The sequence below is a fragment of the Salvelinus sp. IW2-2015 genome, unplaced genomic scaffold (assembly GCF_002910315.2).
Source record: "Salvelinus sp. IW2-2015 unplaced genomic scaffold, ASM291031v2 Un_scaffold3206, whole genome shotgun sequence".
NCBI lineage: Eukaryota > Metazoa > Chordata > Actinopteri > Salmoniformes > Salmonidae > Salvelinus > Salvelinus sp. IW2-2015.
Genome location: NW_019944493.1, coordinates 1 through 19,555, shown reverse-complemented (window position 1 = coordinate 19,555; position 19,555 = coordinate 1). Strand labels below are relative to the sequence as shown.

Genomic DNA, 19,555 nt, shown 5'->3' with positions numbered 1-19,555 from the left:
CAAGGTAGGCTAATAGTAGAACTACTATTGAAACATGAGGCTATCAACTGAGTCAGAAATTCACAGGCTTCAGAGGTTTAATTTTCTTCAGGTTCTCTCTCTCTCTCAAAGTCCCACTTATTTTTCTAGAAATACAACATAGAATGTTCTAAGTCCACAACAATCCTTAAACCACATCAGGACACCACCTTTGAGGTCTGGGGAAAATCTTAGAAATGTAGATTTGAGTGTAGTTACCCTTTATTTCACTGTGCAGGCACCTTGGTTCTGTAGTGCACGCACACAAGATGGATTATTGATGCAAATAAACACAATATCAGGTGTGCCAGGGAAGCATATGCTACTTTGGAGATACAGCAGTTAACGTTGAATGGAGGATTTCGGGAAAGCCATTCCATCTACCAGAAGACTGTTAAGGCCTATCATTAGCATCGCTATGTCTTACCTTGCTTCAAAGCAGCCTATAGCCAAAATCCCACCATAGAAATGCGGAGCAATTATTTAAAAAAAATACTTCCTCATATGCTCTCTCCTGTTCTTTTGGTTTTCAAATCAACTTTCTTTCATAGTCTAGCAGCCAAAAGCTTTATCCTAGTTATATTAGCAACCCAAATGTAGTTTTGCATCTTTAGATCTCCCCTCTTTCTAAATTCCTAATGGAGTATTTCCATCTCTGTCCACGAAACTGCTCGCATGTGTGGTGTGCATTTGCGAGTAGGCCTACCACCTTGTGCACATTGCTGTGCTTAAAATGTGAAGAAGCAGTTTATCAACACTATAAGCTAAACGTTCTGATCTGTTCCATCAGCCTTATTAATTGACATTGCGTATACCTCCACTACACTACTTTGATACACATCGTGGGATTAAGGAGTATACTCAATGCCGACAAAACGAAGTGGGTATACCCACCACTGCACAACTGGACCTTGGCTAGTTACTATCAGGTAGTGAAGCGGTCAGTAGCTGACCTCGGCTAGCTACTATCAGTAGTGAAGCGGTCAGCAGCTGACCTCGGCTAGCTACTATCAGGTAGTGAAGCGGTCAGTAGCTGACCTTGGCTAGCTACTATCAGGTAGTGAAGCGGTCAGCAGCTGACCGTGGTAGCTACTATCAGGTAGTGAAGCGTCAGTAGCTGACCTCGGCTAGCTACTATCAGGTAGTGAAGCGGTCAGCAGCTCTGTGCATCAGAGGAGAGAAGAAACTAGAGAAGAAACACGAGAGAAGTTCCAGATGTAAATAAAGACAACTTCTGTTTAATGACTCAAACAATAAAACCATTCAAGGAATCCTGGAAAAATGCATTGCTAAAGCAGTTTTATTCATATAGAAAACATAGGAAGGGTTGTGTATAAAATGACAAATCCTTTAAATGGCAGGTAATCTGGGGAAAAAATTACAGCATTCGATCAACAAATATTTTCAAGCAATAAATATACATTTTATAAATAGTGTAAATTTACAAGATTAGAAAAAAAAAAGTTTATTCAATAAAAGTCTCTTGGTGACTTGGCTGTTAATATTTCTCTCATTAGAATACTATTTTACCTACTGAACCAAACCATATGGTTCCAAAATAACAAAGGCAGTAAAAATATATATTACTTTAACAATGTTTTTTTCTTATTTTCTTGCCCAAAGACAACTTCTATGTACTAACATACAAAAGACCAGCGATTCTATGACGTAGACTCAAGGGGGGGACACCAACTCAGAGAACGTTTGTATCAGCCCACAAACAGAATTAATAAAGGGAAACGTGTATCAAGTCAGTAGTCTTTGTGTGTGATGTTGTTGCCAGTTTTAACTAAATATATACAAAAGAAATGCGGTCATCAGTTTTGTCAGCTATTGTGCCAGACAGCAATTAAGTAGTTTTTTTGGGATTATCTGTACTTTACATTTATATTTTTTGACAACTTTTACTTCACTACATTTCTAAAGAAAATGTACTTTTTACTCCATACATTTTCCCTGACACCCAAAAGTACTCGTTACACTTGAAAGCTTAGCAGGACAGGAAAATGGTCTAATTCACACACTTATCAAGAGAACATCCCTGGTCATCCCTACTGCCTCTGATCTGGCAGACTCACTAACCACAAATGCGTCATTTGTTAATGATATCTGAGTGTTGGAGTGTGCCCCTGGCTATCTGTAAATGAAAAAAATTATAAAATGTGTCCGTCTGCTTTGCCTAATATAAGAATGTGTAATTATTTATACTTGTACTTTTACTTTTGATTAAGTATATTTTAGCAATTACATGTACTTTTGATACTGATGTATATTTAAAACAATATAGTTTTAGACTTTTACTCAAGTAGTATTTTACTGGGTGACTTTCACTTTTACTTGAGTCATTTTCTATTAAGGTATCTTTACTTCTACTCAAGTATGACAATGGGGTACTTTTTCCACCACGGCTGGTGGTGGAGGCAGGAGTAATGCCCTCCCCCTCCAGTCCTCTAGGAGGAGACACCTCACCACTCTGGGCAGGTTGCATAGACACACAGCTTTTCACCCAGCTGCCTTGTGGAATACTACAAAAAGCAGTGGAGGACTGCTGGCTCACTTCCTGAATATCAGAAAAGGGGCTTCCGGTGGGTTCTGGGAGTCCAGCATGGATTCTTATTGTCCTCAGAACAACAAGATGTACTGTCAAGACAATGATGGCAGAGGAGGAGCCTGTGGAGGAGAATGAGATAGGGATGAGAGAGAGATGAGATTCATGTAAACTGGTTAAAGACTTACTAATGAACAAGCTAGTACCTTTAAAAAATAAAAAAAATGTGCATGCTCAGACTCTTACTTGAACTAATATGAATTTTGACTCACTAGTGTGTAGACATACTACTGTGAATGCCACCATGTGTAGGGTAATGCTTTTAAGGGGTGCCCACGTATTGACACCATGTGTAGGGTAATGCTTTTAAGGGGTGCCCAAGTATTGACACCATGTGTAGGGTAATGCTTTTAAGGGGTGCCCACGTATTGACACCATGTGTAGGGTAATGCTTTTTAAGGGGTACCCACGTATTGAGACCATGTGTAGGGTAATGCTTTTTAGGGGTACCCACGTATTGAGACCATGTGTAGAGGTAATGCTTTTTAAGGGGTGCTCACTTATTGACACCATGTGGAAGTGACTGCAGTAATTATGCAAGGAAGAATGATAGCTTAGTGAAGTGAATGTTGGCTCCTTGCATAATGCCCATTTCCGTCTGCATCTGGCTTGTCAATATCCTGTTTTCAGTGTCCATTTTTCCACTTGTTTAAACCTCCATTCTTGGGACAGTAACTAAACTAAAAAAGAAACGTCCTCTCACTGTCAACTGCGTTTTTTTCAGCAAACTTAACATGTGTAAATATTTGTATGAACATAACAAGATTCAACAACTGAGAAATAAATTGAACAAGTTCCACAGAAATTGAATAATGTGTCCCTGAACAAAGGGGGGGGGGGATCAAAAGTAACAGTCAGTATCTGGTGTGGTCACCAGCAGCAGTAACTTCTTCGTGCTAGGGGGCAGTATTCAGAAGTTTGGATGAATGAGGTTCCCAAAGTAGGCAGTTACTCAGGCCCAGAAGCTAGGATATGCATATAATTGGTAGTTTTGGATAGAAAACACACTAAAGTTTCCAAAAATGTTAAAATATTGTCTGTATATAACATAACTGATATGGCAGGCGAAAACCCGAGGACAATGCATCCAGAATTCCACCCCCCCCCCAGCTCACATCTGATTACAATGGCTGGAAATGGGAATATTAAAAGGAAGTCCTACAAGATTGCAGTTCCTAGGGCTTCCACTAGATTTTAAAAGTCTTTAGAAAGAGTTTCAGGCTTGTTTTTTGAAGAATTAGCTAGAATTTGTAGTTTTTCTAAGTTGCTCCCATTTTGGCTGTAGTGTTTGTAGCGCGTTCCGGTGAGTGTGCATACTTCGTTATTTATCTCCGCTATTCTCTGTCTTAAATTTTATCTTTTATTTACATAATAGGGTACCTGAGGATTGATTAGGAACGTTGTTTCACTTGTTTAGAAGAAGTTTACGGGATTCATTTGTATGCATTTTTAACGAGGGAAACCGGTGATTTACTGAGTCAAGCGCGCCATTGAAACTTAATTGTTATATAGCTGGAACCTTGTGATTGCAACGAGATGAAGATCTTCAAAGGTCAGTGTTTTATTTTATCGCTATTTCTGACTTTCGTGACGCATCTGCTTGGTTGGAAAATTTATGTAATGCTTTTGTTGCGGGGCGCTGTCCTCAGATAATCGCATGGTGTGCTTTCGCCGTAAAGCCTTTTTGAAATCTGACAAAGCGGCTGGATTAACAAGAAGTTAAGCTTTTAAATGATGTATGACACATATTTTCATGAATGTTTAATATTACGATTTCTGTAATTTGAATTTGGCGCTCTGCAATTTCACCGGATGTTGGCCAGGTGGGACGGTAGCGTCTCAATGATCCGCAAGAAGTAAGTAAGTACAGCAGTGTATCTCCTCCTCATGGACTGCACCAGATTTGCCAGTTCTTGCTGTGAGATGTTACCCCACTCTTCCACCAAGGCACCAGCAAGTTCCCAGGCATTTCTGGGGGAGGGGGGGGTGGCCCTGGCACTCACGGGGCTCGGGGCTCTTCGCTGGCCATGGCAGAACACCGACATTCCTGTCTTGCAGGAAATCACGCACAGAACAAGCAGTATGGCTGGTGGCATTGTCATGCTGCAGGGGCATGTCAGGATGAGCCTACAGGAAGGGTACCACATAAGGGAGGAGGATGTCTTCCCTGTAACGCACAGCATTGAGATCGCCTGCAATGACAAAAAGCTCAGTCTGATGATGCTGTGACACACCGCCCCAGACCATGACGGACCCTCCACCTCGATCCCGCTCCAGAGTACAGGCCTCGGTGTAACACTCATTCCTTCAACAATAAACGTGAATCCAACCATCACCCCTGATGAGACAAAACCGCGACTCGTCAGTGAAGAGCACTTTTTGACAGTCCTGTCTGGTCCAGCGACGGTGGGTTTGTGCCCATAGACGACGTTGTTGCCGGTGATGTCTGCTGAGGACCTGCCTTACAACAGGCCTACAAGCCCTCAGTCCAGCCTCTCTCAGCCTATTGCGGACAGTCTGAGCACTGATGGAGGGATTGTGCGTTCCTGGTGTAACTCGGGCAGTTTTTGTTGCCATCCTGTACCGGTCCCTCAGGTGTGATGTTCGGATGTATTGATCCTGTGCAGGTGTTGTTACACGTGGTCTGCCACTGCGAGGACGATCAGCTGTCCGTCCTGTCTCCCTGTCTTAGGCGTCTCACTGTACGGACATTGCAATTTATTGCCCTGGCCACATCTGCAGTCCTCATGGCTCCTTGCAGCATGCCTAAGGCACGTTCACGCAGATGAGCAGGGACCCTGGGCATCTTCCTTTTGGTGTTTTTCAGAATCAGTAGAAAGGCCTCTTTAGTGTCCTAAGTTTTCATAACTGTGACCTTAATTGCCTACCGTCTGTAAGCTGTTAGTGTCTTAACGACCGTTCCACAGGTACTGAACGATATCATAACCGCCATCGATAAAAGACAGTACTGTGCAGCCGTCTTCATCGACCTGGCCAAGGCTTTCGACTTTGTCAATCACCGTATTCTTATCGGCAGACTCAATAGCCTTGGTTTTTCTAATGACTGCCTGACCCACCTCTACGCAGACGACACCATTCTGTATACTTCTGGCCCTTCCTTGGACACTGTGCTAACTAACCTCCAAACGAGCTTCAATGCCATACAACACTCCTTCCGTGGCCTCCAACTGCTCTTAAACGCTAGTAAAACCAAATGCATGCTTTTCAACCGTTCACTGCCCGCACCCGCCCGACTAGCATCACCAACCTGGACGGTTCCGACCTAGAGTGGACTATGTAAACAAGATTGCTAAGCGACTTGCTTTCAGTTCCTACGGCTTCCACTGGATGTCAACAGTCTATAGAAATTGGTTGAGGTTATTCAGTTGTGTAATGAAGAAATACGGCCATCTTGAATTCGAGTCACTCTAGGTGTCCTGTGAGATAGAAGCGCATGACCAGAAGGCATGCTACGGTTGGTTTTAATCCTGTATTGAACACAGATTATCCCGTCTTCAAATTGATCGATTATTAAAATTAAAAAATACCTAAAGTTGTATTACAAAAGTAGTTTGAAATTTTTGGGCAAAGTTTACAGGTAACCTTTGCGATATTTTGTCGTCACGTTTGAGCAAGTTGGAGTATTTTTCTGGATCAAACGCGCCAAATAAATTGACATTTTGGATATATATCGACGGAATTAATCGAACAAAAGGACCATTTGTGATGTTTATGGGACATATTGGAGAGCCAACAACAGAAGCTCATCAAAGGAAAGGCATGAATTATATTTTTTATTTCTGCGTTTTGTGTCGTGCCTGCAGGGTTGGAATATGCATATCTCTCTTGGTTTACAATGGTGCTATCCTCAGAAAATAGCATCGTATGCTTTCACCGAAAAGCCTATTTGAATTCTGACATGTTGGCTGGATTCACAACCAGTGTAGCTTTAATTTGGTATCTTTCAACTGTGATTTAATGAAAGTTTGATTTTATAGTAATTTTCATAGTAATTAATTTGAATATGGCGCTCTGCATTTTCTCAGGCTTTTTGCCAAGTGAGACAGTAGCGTCCCGCCTAAACTCTGATTTTTTTTATATAAATATGAACTTTACCGAACAAAACATACATGTATTGTGTAACATGAAGTCCTATGAGTGTCATCTGATGAAGATCATCAAAGGTTAGTGATTCATTTTATCTCTATTTCTGCTTTTTGTTACTGCTCTCTTTGGCTGAAAAAATGGCTGTCTTTTTCTGTGACTTGGCTCATACCTWACATAATCGTTTGGTGTGCTTTCGTCGTAAAACCATTTTGAAATCGGCCACTTTGGCTGGATTTACAACAAGTGTAGCTTTAAAATGGTGTAAAATACTTGTATGTTTGAGGAATTTAAATTATGTGATTTCTGTTTTGAATTTGGCGCCCTGCAGTTTCACTGGCTGTTGACGAGGTGGGACGCTACCGTCCCACATACCCTAGAGAAGTTAAGTAAATAAAGTCTGTTTTTTATTTGTAATATATTTGCAAAAAAAATCTAAAAACCAGTTTTCGCTTCGTGATTATGGGGTATTGTGTACGTTGAAGAGGGAAAACATTAAATTAATTAATTTTAGAATAAGGTTGTAACGTAACAAAATGTGAAAAAAGGGAAGGGGTCTGAAAACTATCTATGTATGATTATACAGTACCAGTCAAAAATTTGGACACCTACTCATTCAAGGGTTTTTCTTGATTTTTTAAAACTATTTTCTACAATTTAGAATAATAGTGACTACTGAATAATAGTACTCTTGACATTTTTATTAATATCTTGTAGCAGCATCTTGGTCTTCTTGCCATTGCAAATTACGCACACTCTCACTGTGTACTTCAAGTAAGTCAGAGTAGACTGAAAACTACTGACATTGTGTAGATAAAATGTTGAGATAATAATTAGAATATACCAATACAAAAGAATGTCCCTCCCTGTTCTTCATTCACAAATATGACTCGTTTCAGGAAACTAGGCGTATGTTGCGCGTCACAGGAGAGCCATTTAACCTACTTAAAAAATGTATTTTTATTTTTTTTGTTGCCAGAAATACCTTCTGGAATATGTGAACTTTGATGTGCCTTAATAACAAACTTGTATGCCATCTGTAAATACAAATACAATTGTTAAAATTATGAACCTAGTTGGTTTAGCCATGTAAAAAGTCGGCAACCTTCCCGCGAGCCATGATTGGCAGAGATAATGAGTGGGCTGAACATACCGAGAGATGAGTTCGGATTGGTCTGCCATGTAGCAAGCTTCTGTCTATAATATTAGCTGGTCAGTATGTGTAGGTAATCCTGTCTATAATATTAGCTGGTCAGTATGTGTAGGTAATCCTGTCTATAATATTAGCTGGTCAGTATGTTAGTAATCCTGTCTATAATAGAAGCTGGTCAGTATGTGTAGGTAATCCTGTCTATAATAGGAGCTGGTCAGTATGTGTAGGTAATCTGTCTTATTATTAGCTGGTCAGTATGTTAGGTAATCCTGTCTATAATAGGAGCTGGTCAGTAGTGTAGGTAACCTGTATATAATATTAGCTGGTCAGTATGTGTAGGTAATCCTGTCTATAATAGAGCTGGTCAGTATGTGTAGGTAATCCTGTCATAAATTAGCTGGTCAGTATGTGTAGGTAATCCTGTCTATAATAGAGCTGGTCAGTATGTGTAGGTAATCCTGTCTATAATATTAGCTGGTCAGTATGTGTAGGTAATCCTGTCTATAATAAGAGCTGGTCAGTATGTGTAGGTAATCCTGTCTATAAATTAGCTGGTCAGTATGTGTAGGTAATCCTGTCTATAATATTAGCTGTCAGTATGTGTAGGTAATCCTGTCTATAATAGGAGCTGGTCAGTATGTGTAGGTAATCCTGTCTATAATAGGAGCTGGTCAGTATGTGTAGGTAATCCTGTCTATAATATTAGCTGGTCAGTATGTGTAGGTAATCCTGTCTATAATAGGAGCTGGTCAGTATGTGTAGGTAATCCTGTATATAATATAGCTGGTCAGTATGTGTAGGTAATCCTGTCTATAATAGGAGCTGGTCAGTATGTGTAGGTAATCCTGTCTATAATATAGCTGGTCAGTATGTGTAGGTAATCCTGTCTATAATAGGAGCTGGTCAGTATGTGTAGGTAATCCTGTATAAATATTAGCTGGTCAGTATGTGTAGGTAATCCTGTCTATAATAAGAGCTGGTCAGTATGTGTAGGTAATCCTGTCTATAATATTAGCTGGTCAGTATGTGTAGGTAATCCTGTCTATAATATGAGCTGGTCAGTATGTGTAGGTAATCCTGCTATAATAGGAGCTGGTCAGTATGTGTAGGTAATCCTGTCTATAATAGAGCTGGTCAGTATGTGTAGGTAATCCTGTCTATAATATTAGCTGGATCAGTATGTGTAGGTAATCCTGTCTATAATAGGAGCTGGTCAGTATGTGTAGGTAATCCTGTCTATAATATTAGCTGGTCAGTATGTGTAGGTAATCCTATCTAATGCGGCTTTTTTTTAAAGATATCACATAGTAGAACTGCATCAATGTTGCTCTCCACTGTCTGGTGGACCGAGTTTTGAAATCAGTGGAATTAGAGTATGACAGCTAAGGAAATGCAGGAAATTCTGCCGTTTTGATTGCAAATATGCAGACGGAGTCGAAAAGAGAACACACAGAAGGCTGTTGTATAAATCACCCGTCTCCGGATTACATCTTCAAACTATGTGGAATCCGTGACAGCGAGTGAGAAGTGTCCATCCATGTATACAGGTAAAATAGTTTAGCTAGCTACATTTTCAGATATTACACGTTTCTAATTTTGTCGCTTTCATTTAAACTTTAAGTGTACTGTTAAAGCTGTCTGGCTTGCTAGCTAATGTTACATGTATGATCTGTGTAGTAATATATTTCGTATCTCAAGGCCATTTGCATTGCTAATTATAGCCTAATGTTAGCTAGCTAACATTGAACCTGGTTGGTTAGCTACCTGCAGATTCATTCAGGTTAGTAATGTTTTGGTTCATTGTTTACCTAGCTAGAGCACAGAATAACTGACACATTTACGAACGCTCAACAACCTCTTGAATATGGCCGGTGTCAGTGAAAGTTGGCAAAAAAGCATCATTAAATTGTTGCCAGCAGCACAGTTGCAGTCACCAAAGCTCTGGATAACATAAAAACAGCCTAACCAGCTCTGTTAAAACACTCACTTTTACGAACTCCCAGAAAACACTCTGGCACTCCAGATGAAATTTACGAACACACCAGTAGTATAAATCAACCTTTAGTCTTTTAATCTTTGGTTGTTTAGTACATGGCCTCACATGTGAATTCTTAAAGAGATGGGTGTGGCTAAAGCTTACGAGGGTGTGAACGATGCTGAATGGGTGTAGACAAAGAAGGACTCTCCAGTAGTAGTACCAAAACGTACAAATGCCATTTTCTCAAAAGTGATTTTACAAGTTTATCAACTTTCAAAGCAGAATTACTTTCCCATCGTTCCTCAACTGTAGTGTATGACATACAATTTTAGAGCTCCGAGTCTACTTTTATCGAATGTAAAAAACACAATTTCAAATTTTACTATATAAGACCGAACGAATCGAGACGGTCGGTCACAATTGGTGATTACGCAATAATGCATTGTTTGTGTCCCCTCGCTCATCAACTCATCCATTCTCCCCCGTTCTCATCCATCATACTTTTTTCTTCATTTATTTAATCTGTTATATGTCTGAAATTAGGTACAATTTAGGTTCGCCCTTTGGGACTCCCAATCACGGCCGGTTGTGATAGAGCCTGGAATCGAATCAGGGTCTGTAGTGACGCCTCTAGCATGGACATTCAGTGCCTTAGACCGCTGCGCCACTCGGGAGCCCAGGGTATCAACTGGGCACCGTACCTTCCACTGTTGTGAGAAGGAGCAGAGCATGCCCTACTGTCGGGAAGGAGGAAAACCATTCAGAAAATGGCATGCTGGTTAAAACTCCAGGTCTGTTTGTGATATTAACACTAACAACGACAATTATAGAAAAAGTCAAAGACGGGGGGGGGCATGGCAGAGTAATAAACGGTTTTAAATTCACAAGCAGTCAAAATGAATGCTTTAGATGTTCAAGTGTTAACCTACTGGTCATCATATAGTCACTAGTGTCCTTGTTGACTTACGAGTGTGAACTGGTCGTAGACCTGTGTGAGGTCGTCCATCTTGTACTGCTCCAGCACCACAAATCTGTCCAGGTTAGAGCTCCCCCTACGGGCACAGTCCTGACAGTGCACCACGTACGTCTTCCTGCTGTTACTCTCACTGGTTACAAACAGTAGTGCAAACACCTCCACCTGGAAATAGAGCAAGAGTGAGTGTGTGAGGAGAGGTACATGTGTTTTTTTTGCTTTTACTATCCTTCTGGGGACAAGAAGTCCTCACAAGGAGAGTAAAACAAGGAAAATGCAGACAAGAGGGGACATTTCGCCAGTCCCCACAAGGAAAAAGGCTATTTTAGGTTTAGGGGTTAGGTTTAGGGTTAGAATTATGGGTTAAATGGATACTTCGGGATTGTGGCAACGAGGCCCTTTAGTTACTTCCCCACAATTTGCATGCCTCTGTGTCCAGTATGAAGGTATTTTCGCTAGCCAATGCTAACTAGTGTTAGTGGAATGACTGGAAGTCTATGGTATCTGCTAGCATTGACAAGCTTTCTAGCAGATACCCATAGGCTTCCAGTCATTACGCTAACGCTAATTAGGGGCAGAGTTCCCATTTGGGAAAGGTGACGCCAGACAATGCGACCCGGGAAGATTTTAATTTAGTGTCCGTTTGAGAAGTATTACTGAACCATATGCATTGGGTGCATAAAGCCATTACGGTGTCCACCCATAGTGCTCAGAATGATAGAAATCACATTTACAATATGATAATGCATCTTAACGGAACATGCAACACATGTAATGAAGCAGCCAAGAAAACGTCAAACATTTGACAAAAATGTAATTTGCGGTAAATGACAACCTTCTGAACAGAGCACCCTGATAGTGTTTCCATATCTGAACAGTTAGAAACTTAGAGAGGTAATGTGATGATGTAACAACTAGGATGGGTTGCTAATACGACTAGGATTGTGCCTTTGGCTTCCGCACAACAAAATAAGGTTTATATGAAAACCAATGGTATGCTTCCCCAAACTTGAAACTCACGCACCTCCTATAAATCTTCATAAAAGAATTGCCTCGTTTCCATAGTCGGATTTGAAGCAAGGTAGGACATGCCTCATAACATGAAATAAAACAGTCAGGATACAAACAATAAAGTATGTTTTAAAATGCATACTGCCTCCAGCTCACATTGTTAAGTGGTGGGTGAAATGCTGATATCCTGTTGCCTGCACCTGAATGGTGAATGGGAGGCGTGCTTCAACTACCAGTTGAGAAATAAAAATAGTAGCTCTTTTTAAATCGTGCACTACATGTTTTACTCCAGCAGCAACCAGCTGAGGAGCAGCAGGAGAACCACATGTTTTACTCCAGCAGCAACCAGCTGAGGAGCAGCAGGAGAACCAACATGTTTTACTCCAGCAGCAACCAGCTGAGGAGCAGCGGAGAAGCCACATGTTTTACTCCAGCAGCAACCAGCTGAGGAGCAGCAGGAGAACCACATGTTTTACTCCAGCAGCAACCAGCTGAGGAGCAGCAGAGAAACCACATGTTTTACCTCCAGCAGCAACCAGCTGAGGAGCAGCAGGAGAAGCACATGTTTTACCAGCACGAACCAGCTGAGGAGCAGCAGGAGAAGCACATGTTTTACTCCAGCAGCACCAGCTGAGGGCAGCAGAGAAGCACACATGTTTTACTCCAGCAGCAACCAGCTGAGGAGCAGCAGAGAAGCCACATGTTTACTTCCAGCAGCAACCAGCTGAGGAGCAGCAGGAGAAGCACATGTTTATCTCAGCAGCAACCAGCTGAGGAGCAGCAGGAAGAACCACATGTTTTACTCCAGCAGCAACCAGCTGAGGAGCAGCAGGAGAAGCACAGTTTTACTCCAGCAGCAACCAGCTGAGAGGAGCAGCAGGAGAACCACATGTTTTTACTCCAGCAGCAACCAGCTGAGGAGCAGCAGGAGAACCACATGTTTTACTCCAGCAGCAACCAGCTGAGGAGCAGCAGGAGAACCACATGTTTTACCAGCAGCCCAGCTGAGGAGCAGCAGGAGAACCACATGTTTTACCAGCAGCAACCAGCTGAGGAGCAGCAGGAGAAGCACATGATTTTACCCAGCAGCAACCAGCTGAGGAGCAGCAGGAGAACACATGTTTTACTCCAGCAGCAACCAGCTGAGGAGCAGCAGGAGAACCACATGTTTTACTCCAGCAGCAACCAGCTGAGGAGCAGCAGGAGAAGCACATGTTTTACTCCAGCAGCAACCAGCTGAGGAGCAGCAGGAGAACACAGTGTTTACTCCAGCACAACCAGCTGAGGAGCAGCAGGAGAACACAGTTTTACTCCAGCAGCAACCAGCTGAGGAGCAGCAGGAGAACACAGTTTTACTCCAGCAGCAACCAGCTGAGGAGCAGCAGAGAAGCACACGTTTTACTCCAGCAGCAACCAGCTGAGGAGCAGCAGGAGAAACACATGTTTTACTCCAGCACAAACAGCTGAGGAGCAGCAGGAGAAGCACATGTTTTACTCCAGCAGCAACCAGCTGAGGAGCAGCAGGAGAAGCCACATGTTTTACTCCAGCAACAACCAGCTGAGGAGCAGCAGGAGAAGCACATTTTTACTCCAGCAGCAACCAGCTGAGGAGCAGCAGGAGAACACATGTTTTACTCCAGCAGCAACCAGCTGAGGAGCAGCAGGAGAAGCACATGTTTTACTCCAGCAACAACCAGCTGAGGAGCAGCAGGAGAAGCCACCGTTTTACTCCAGCAGCAACCAGCTGAGGAGCAGCAGGAGAAGCACTGTTTTACTCCAGCAGCAACCAGCTGAGGAGCAGCAGGAGAAAGCACATGTTTTACTCCAGCAGCAACCAGCTGAGGAGCAGCAGGAGAACCACATGTTTTAACCAGCAGCAACCAGCTGAGGAGCAGCAGGAGAACCACATGTTTACTCCAGCAGCAACCAGCTGAGGAGCAGCAGGAGAAAGCACATGTTTACTCCAGCAGCAACCAGCTGAGGAGCAGCAGGAGAGCACATGTTTTACTCCAGCAGCAACCAGCTGAGGAGCAGCAGGAGAAGCACATGTTTTACTCCAGCAGCAACCAGCTGAGAGCAGCAGAGAGAAACACATGTTTTACTCCACAGCAAACAAACAGCTGAGGAGCAGCAGGAGAAGCACATGTTTTACTCCAGCAACAACCAGCTGAGGAGCAGCAGGAGAAGCACACGTTTTACTCCAGCAACATCCGGCTGAGGAGCAGCAGGAGAAATCCCACTCAGAATAGACTCTGTATGCTGTACGCATGTGATAGTTGTGTTGGACAAATAAGATACATGGTGACTAACGAAGAAAAAAAAAAAGAAAAAGGCCAATTTAATTCCAGTAAATTAGGCAAATTAACCAATAGACTGATAAGCATGACGGTCAACTGTATTTCTATGAAGTGGTATTACCATCAATTAATAAAAAGCATTATTTAGCAATGGGATAATTGTTTCTCCCAGTCGTTTTGGTCGGCAACAGTTTTACATAATCAGCTATACCTCCTTTTTTAAATCATCACCGGCTAACGGAAACCCTGCTTAGGGAAAATAGGATTTTGAATGGGAATCAATTGTTTGGGCCCCACAAGGACAGTGTGTGTGTGTGTGTGTACCTCACAGATGCTGCAGTAGTGTGCGGGCTCGTCCCTGGTCCTGCCGTGCCACACCAGCTCCTTGCCTGACGCCTGCAGTAGCTCCCGCACCATCTGACACTGCTTCAATGTCCGCAGAAGACAGTACCTAGCAGAGACCGAGAGACACAGGGGTTAGGTGTGTGTGTGCGTGCACGAGCACAAGTGTGTATGAGTGAGAGGGCGAGCGAAAGGGAATTGTGTGTGTGTGTGTGTGTGTGTGTGAGAGACTCACTTGATCATCTGGAAGAGCTTGCTGTCGGACACTTTGATGTTCCTGGCCATGTTCCAGGAGAGGTGTATCATGGGAACAATGGACTTGACGCTCTGCAGCTTATTCCATTCATATCGCTCTGCTGCCAGCTTATACTGGTAGGCTGAGGAGGGAGGGAGGGAGGGAGAGAAAGAGAGCCAGAAAGTGAGAGGTAGAGAGAGACAGAAAGAAAGAGAGAGCGAGCGAGCAACAGAAAGAGAGAGAGACAGAAAGAGAGAGAGAGAGCGAGACAGAAAGAGAGACAGAAAGAGAGAGAGAGCGAGCGAGACAGAGAGATCAAGAGAGAGCGAGAGAGACAGATAAAGCGAAAGTGAGGGTGACAGAAGGTAGAAGGGGGTATTAATGACAATATCATTTCAATTTCACAATGTCAAGGCTTATCAGAATCCATCTATCATATTTAAATGATGCATGTTCATAGTAAGCATATCCCCTTGTTCTCCCCGTCTTACCCGTGAGGGGTCCTACGTTCCAGGCGATGTTGTTGCACCAGCCGATGGCCTGGACCCAGTGGACGGTGCCCGTGTTGAGCCACACCAGGTCTCCGGGGCGCTGGATGAAGCGGTACACAGGGACATCTGCCTCGTACAGGTCCTCCAGGTTGGGCCACCATGAACCCATCAGGAAGTTGATGTTGTTCCTGGAGGAGAGAGACACACACAGGATGTTAGAAATACAAATACTGCCGACTCCTTGCAGTTGATCAAATCAAATACATTGTTACATCATTTCGACAATGAATGAAAATATGGAAAAAATTATTCTACTTTTATTAGCATTAGGTCCACTATAGTCAAAGCAGAGTTAGACTTGTCTGTGACTTCAGATTGTATTGGCTGTAAACAAACAGAGGTAGGAGATCCACTTTGTGTTGAGTTAGAAGCAGGAGATTTTTGTTGACGTACTTTTCACAGAAGTGGTTGATGATTCCCCAGTAAGGCTGGGGCACAGAGAACCACTCACAGTCCCCCGGGCCGATGTTGATGTTCACGGAACAGAAGCTGTTGTTCTCTTGGTGACCTAAAAGACAAATACCTCATAAAACAAAATGCATAAAACAAAATGACTACAAAAAAACAAATTGTGTGTCAGACCTGGAATCAAATATATGATTATTTGTTATTTAAATACATATTTTCTGTGTATTTCAGTACTTTCAAATAATGCGGCCTGAATCAACCACTTTAAATATTTTATTATGTTTTATAGTCACATAGAACAGATAGGTGCAGTGAAATGTGTTGTTTTACAGGGTCAGCCACAGTAGTATGATAGGTGCAGTGAAATGTGTTGTTTTACAGGGTCAGCCACAGTAGTACGATAGGTGCAGTGTATGTGTTGTTTACAGGGTCAGCCCTAGTAGTACGATAGGTGCAGTGTAATGTGTTGTTTTACAGGGTCAGCCATAGTAGTACGATAGGTGCAGTGTAATGTGTTGTTTTCAGGGTCAGCCACAGTAGTATGATATGTGCAGTGTAATGTGTTGTTTTACAGGGTCAGTCATAGTAGTAGGCGCCCCTAGAGCAAATTAGGTTTAAGTGCCTTGCTCAAGTGCACGTTGACAGGTTTTTCACCTTGTCGGCTCAGGTATTCAAACCAGCGACCTTTCGGTTACTGGCCCAATGCTCAAATACCTGGCTTAAAATGCATGGGACTTAATTTGAGTCAGTGTATTTGAGTATTTCTAAATACATTCCAATATTCAACTCCTCGTCTTAAAAAATAACATTTCAATATTTACTTGGAAATGTATGTGAAAGTAACGTAGATATTTGAAAAAGTATTTGAACCCAGGTCTGGTGTTTGTGTTGCATTTAGGTGTGCATACAGTGTGTGTGTGTGTGCACAGTGTGTATGAGTGCATCAGTGTGTGTGTGTGTACAGTGTGTATGAGTGCATCAGTGTGTGTGTGTGTGTGTGTGTGTGTGTGTGTGTGTGTGTGTGTGTGTGTGTGTGGTGAGTGCATCAGTGTGTGTGTGTACAGTGTGTATGAGTGCATCAGTGTGTGTTGTGTGTGTGTGTGTGTGTGTACAGTGTGTATGAGTGCATCAGTGTGTGTGTGTGTGTGTGTGTGTGGTACAGTGTGTATGAGTGCATCAGTGTGTGTGTGTGGGTGTACAGTGTGCATCAGTGTGCATCAGTGTGTGTGTGTGTGTGCGTGTGTGTGTGTGTGTGTACAGTGTGTATGAGTGCATCAGTGTGTGTGTGTGTGTGTGTACAGTGTGTATGAGTGTGTGTGTGTGTGTACAGTGTGTATGAGTGCATCAGTGTGTGTGTACAGTGTGTATGAGTGCATTCAGTGTGTGTGACAGTGTGTATGAGTGCATCAGTGTGTGTGTACAGTGTGTGGTACAGTGTGTATGAAGTGCATCAGTGTGGTGGTGTGTGTGTTGTGGTGTGTGTGTTGTGCGTGTGTGTGTGTTGTACAGTGTGTATGATGTCAGTGTGTGTGTGTGTGTGTACAGTGTGTATGAGTGTGTGTGTGTGTGTACAGTGTGTGTATGAAGTGCATCAGTGTGTGTGTACAGTGGTGTATGAGTGCATCAGTGTGTGTGTGTGTACAGTGGTGTATGAGTGCATCAGTGTGTGTGTGTGTACAGTGTGTATGAGTGCATCAGTGTGTGTTGTACAGTGTGTATGAGTGCATCAGTGTGTGTGTACAGTGTGTATGGAGTGCATTCAGTGTGTGTGTGTGTACAGTGTGTATGAGTGCATCAGTGTGTGTGTGTGTACAGTGTGTATGAGTGCATCAGTGTGTGGTGTGTGTACAGTTGTATGAGTGCATCAGTGTGTGTGTGTGTACAGTGTGTATGAGTGCATCAGTGTGTGTGTGTGTACAGTGTGTATGAGTGCATCAGTGTGTGTGTGTGTACAGTGTGTATGAAGTGCATCAGTGGTGTGTGTGTGTGCAGTGTGTATGATTGATCAGTGGTGTGTGTGTGTGTACAGTGTGTATGAGTGCATCAGTGTGTGTGTACAGCGTGTATGAGTGCACAGTGTGTGTGTGTACCAGGCGTGCGGCTCCCAGGGACCTTCATGTAGAGCTGGACAGTGTTCATGCCCAGGATGGTGTGTCCTACGTGGCTGAGCAGGTTGCCAGCAGACACCACCCTGGCGAACGCAGGCAGCTTACTGAGCTCCTGCAGATGCAGTTTCCACCTTGGATGAGGTCAGAGGGCAAGGGTCAGCAGTAAACTCTACTGCACAGACACACATCGCACCCAACCTCAGAGATCCTCATGATGATAACAATGCCTAATCCAAAACCAGCCCTTGTCCCTTCTCCCTAGGCCATACCCCGTGTCTGTTTCTACAACCAAACGGTCTGGAGATGGCTCCACCTGTAGACCCTAACCAGTCTGTTTTGGACCATGATATAATCTGGTTTATATGAAGAGGTAAATCGACTCACATTAAAAATTGTCAAACTAAAGTCTCTCGTTAACAGAACTACATAATGTTGTCAGTGAGAGTTGGGTGGAACACTTACTTCCTATCGTCAGACAGGTCGATGTTGGTGCCAAACTTGATGTGTTTGAAGGGCCCTTTCTTCCGCCACGGCGCACTGCGGGATCATGGCATATGTAGTTTAGACAGAGCAGAGCGATATCACACACAGACCGAGAGAGAGACAGACGGCCAGGGAGGCAGAGACAGACGGCCAGACAGAAACGTCTTACCTCTCTGCGTTGGCTGCCTCTGCTTCCAGCTCCATCTTCTTCTCCTCCTGCGAAATACATTCAATATAGATTTATGTTGTCTAGTTTGAGTGACAGAGTCAGGAGAGAACATGTGAATATTCAGTGTCTGACAGGGGTTGGTCTCAGCACAGTGAACACACGGCCTTCAGAGAACAGGACCCCGCTCAAAACTCTGTGTGTCTCTAATCAACAAGGCCTTGTATTGAGAGCATTTGCAATGGTGATGGTTCTCTGTGTCGGTCTGTCTGTGTGTCTGTATCCTTCACCTGCTCCCTCTACTAACCCGTAGTGATTCCTGGAAGGACGACGCCTGGTATTGGGCGTACTTGGCGATGGTGGTGTGTGACTGGCTGCTCTGGCAGCGCCACATCTTCCTGGTGCCGCTCAGGTCCCAGTTCTCATCGGTGGGCTGAGACAGCTGGGTCCGGACCTCCACCAGGTGGTCTGGGTTAGCCTCCACCAGGGTCTTAGTAGAGAACAGACCCAGGTCTGACAGAGTGGACGAGCGAGAGAGAGAGCGAGCGAGAGAGAGAGAAGACAGCGAAGGAGAGGAAAGTGGAGAGATGTGATGTTTAGTAAACTCACAACTTGCATCTGCAAAAAATATGTCACTAAAAATCAGCTAATTTCTGACAGCATGGCTGAAAAGTATTACACTGCACCTATCATACTACTATGTCTGACCCTGTAAAACAACACATTACACCGCACCTATCATACTACTATGACTGACCCTGTAAAACAACACATTACACTGCACATATCATACTACTATGGCTGACCCTGTAAAACAACACATTACACTGCACCTATCATACTACTATGGCTGACCTCTTAAACACACATTACTGGCACCTGCACCTATCATCACTACTATGACTGACCCTGTAAAACAACACATTACAGCTGCACATATCCAGGATCACCCTAACTATGGCTTGACGACTGTTAATACATATCACATTACTTGACTCTATCATAGCTACTTCTGACTGACGCCCTGTATGAAGAACGCGAAGACGATTAGCAGGCTGGCAGCATGGAGTGCATTACTATGATGGGGCTGACGCCTGTGATTCAACAAGTCACATTAACT

The 19,555-nt window shown here is 43.3% G+C and overlaps 1 protein-coding gene across 1 annotated transcript; it reads right to left on the bottom strand.

The window, feature by feature from the left end:
• Positions 1–1,300: 1,300 nt before the first annotated feature.
• Positions 1,301–18,948, bottom strand: LOC112075506 (lysine-specific demethylase 6A; the record flags this gene model as incomplete). The annotated part of the gene is made up of 10 exons (XM_070440935.1): positions 1,301–2,688; positions 10,829–10,999; positions 14,467–14,593; positions 14,720–14,861; positions 15,211–15,398; positions 15,664–15,778; positions 17,769–17,917; positions 18,249–18,323; positions 18,439–18,485; positions 18,743–18,948. Coding segments are annotated over 10 exons (1,247 nt in total), but the record flags the coding sequence as incomplete, so codon positions are not given.
• Between the last annotated feature and the right edge of the window lie 607 nt (positions 18,949–19,555).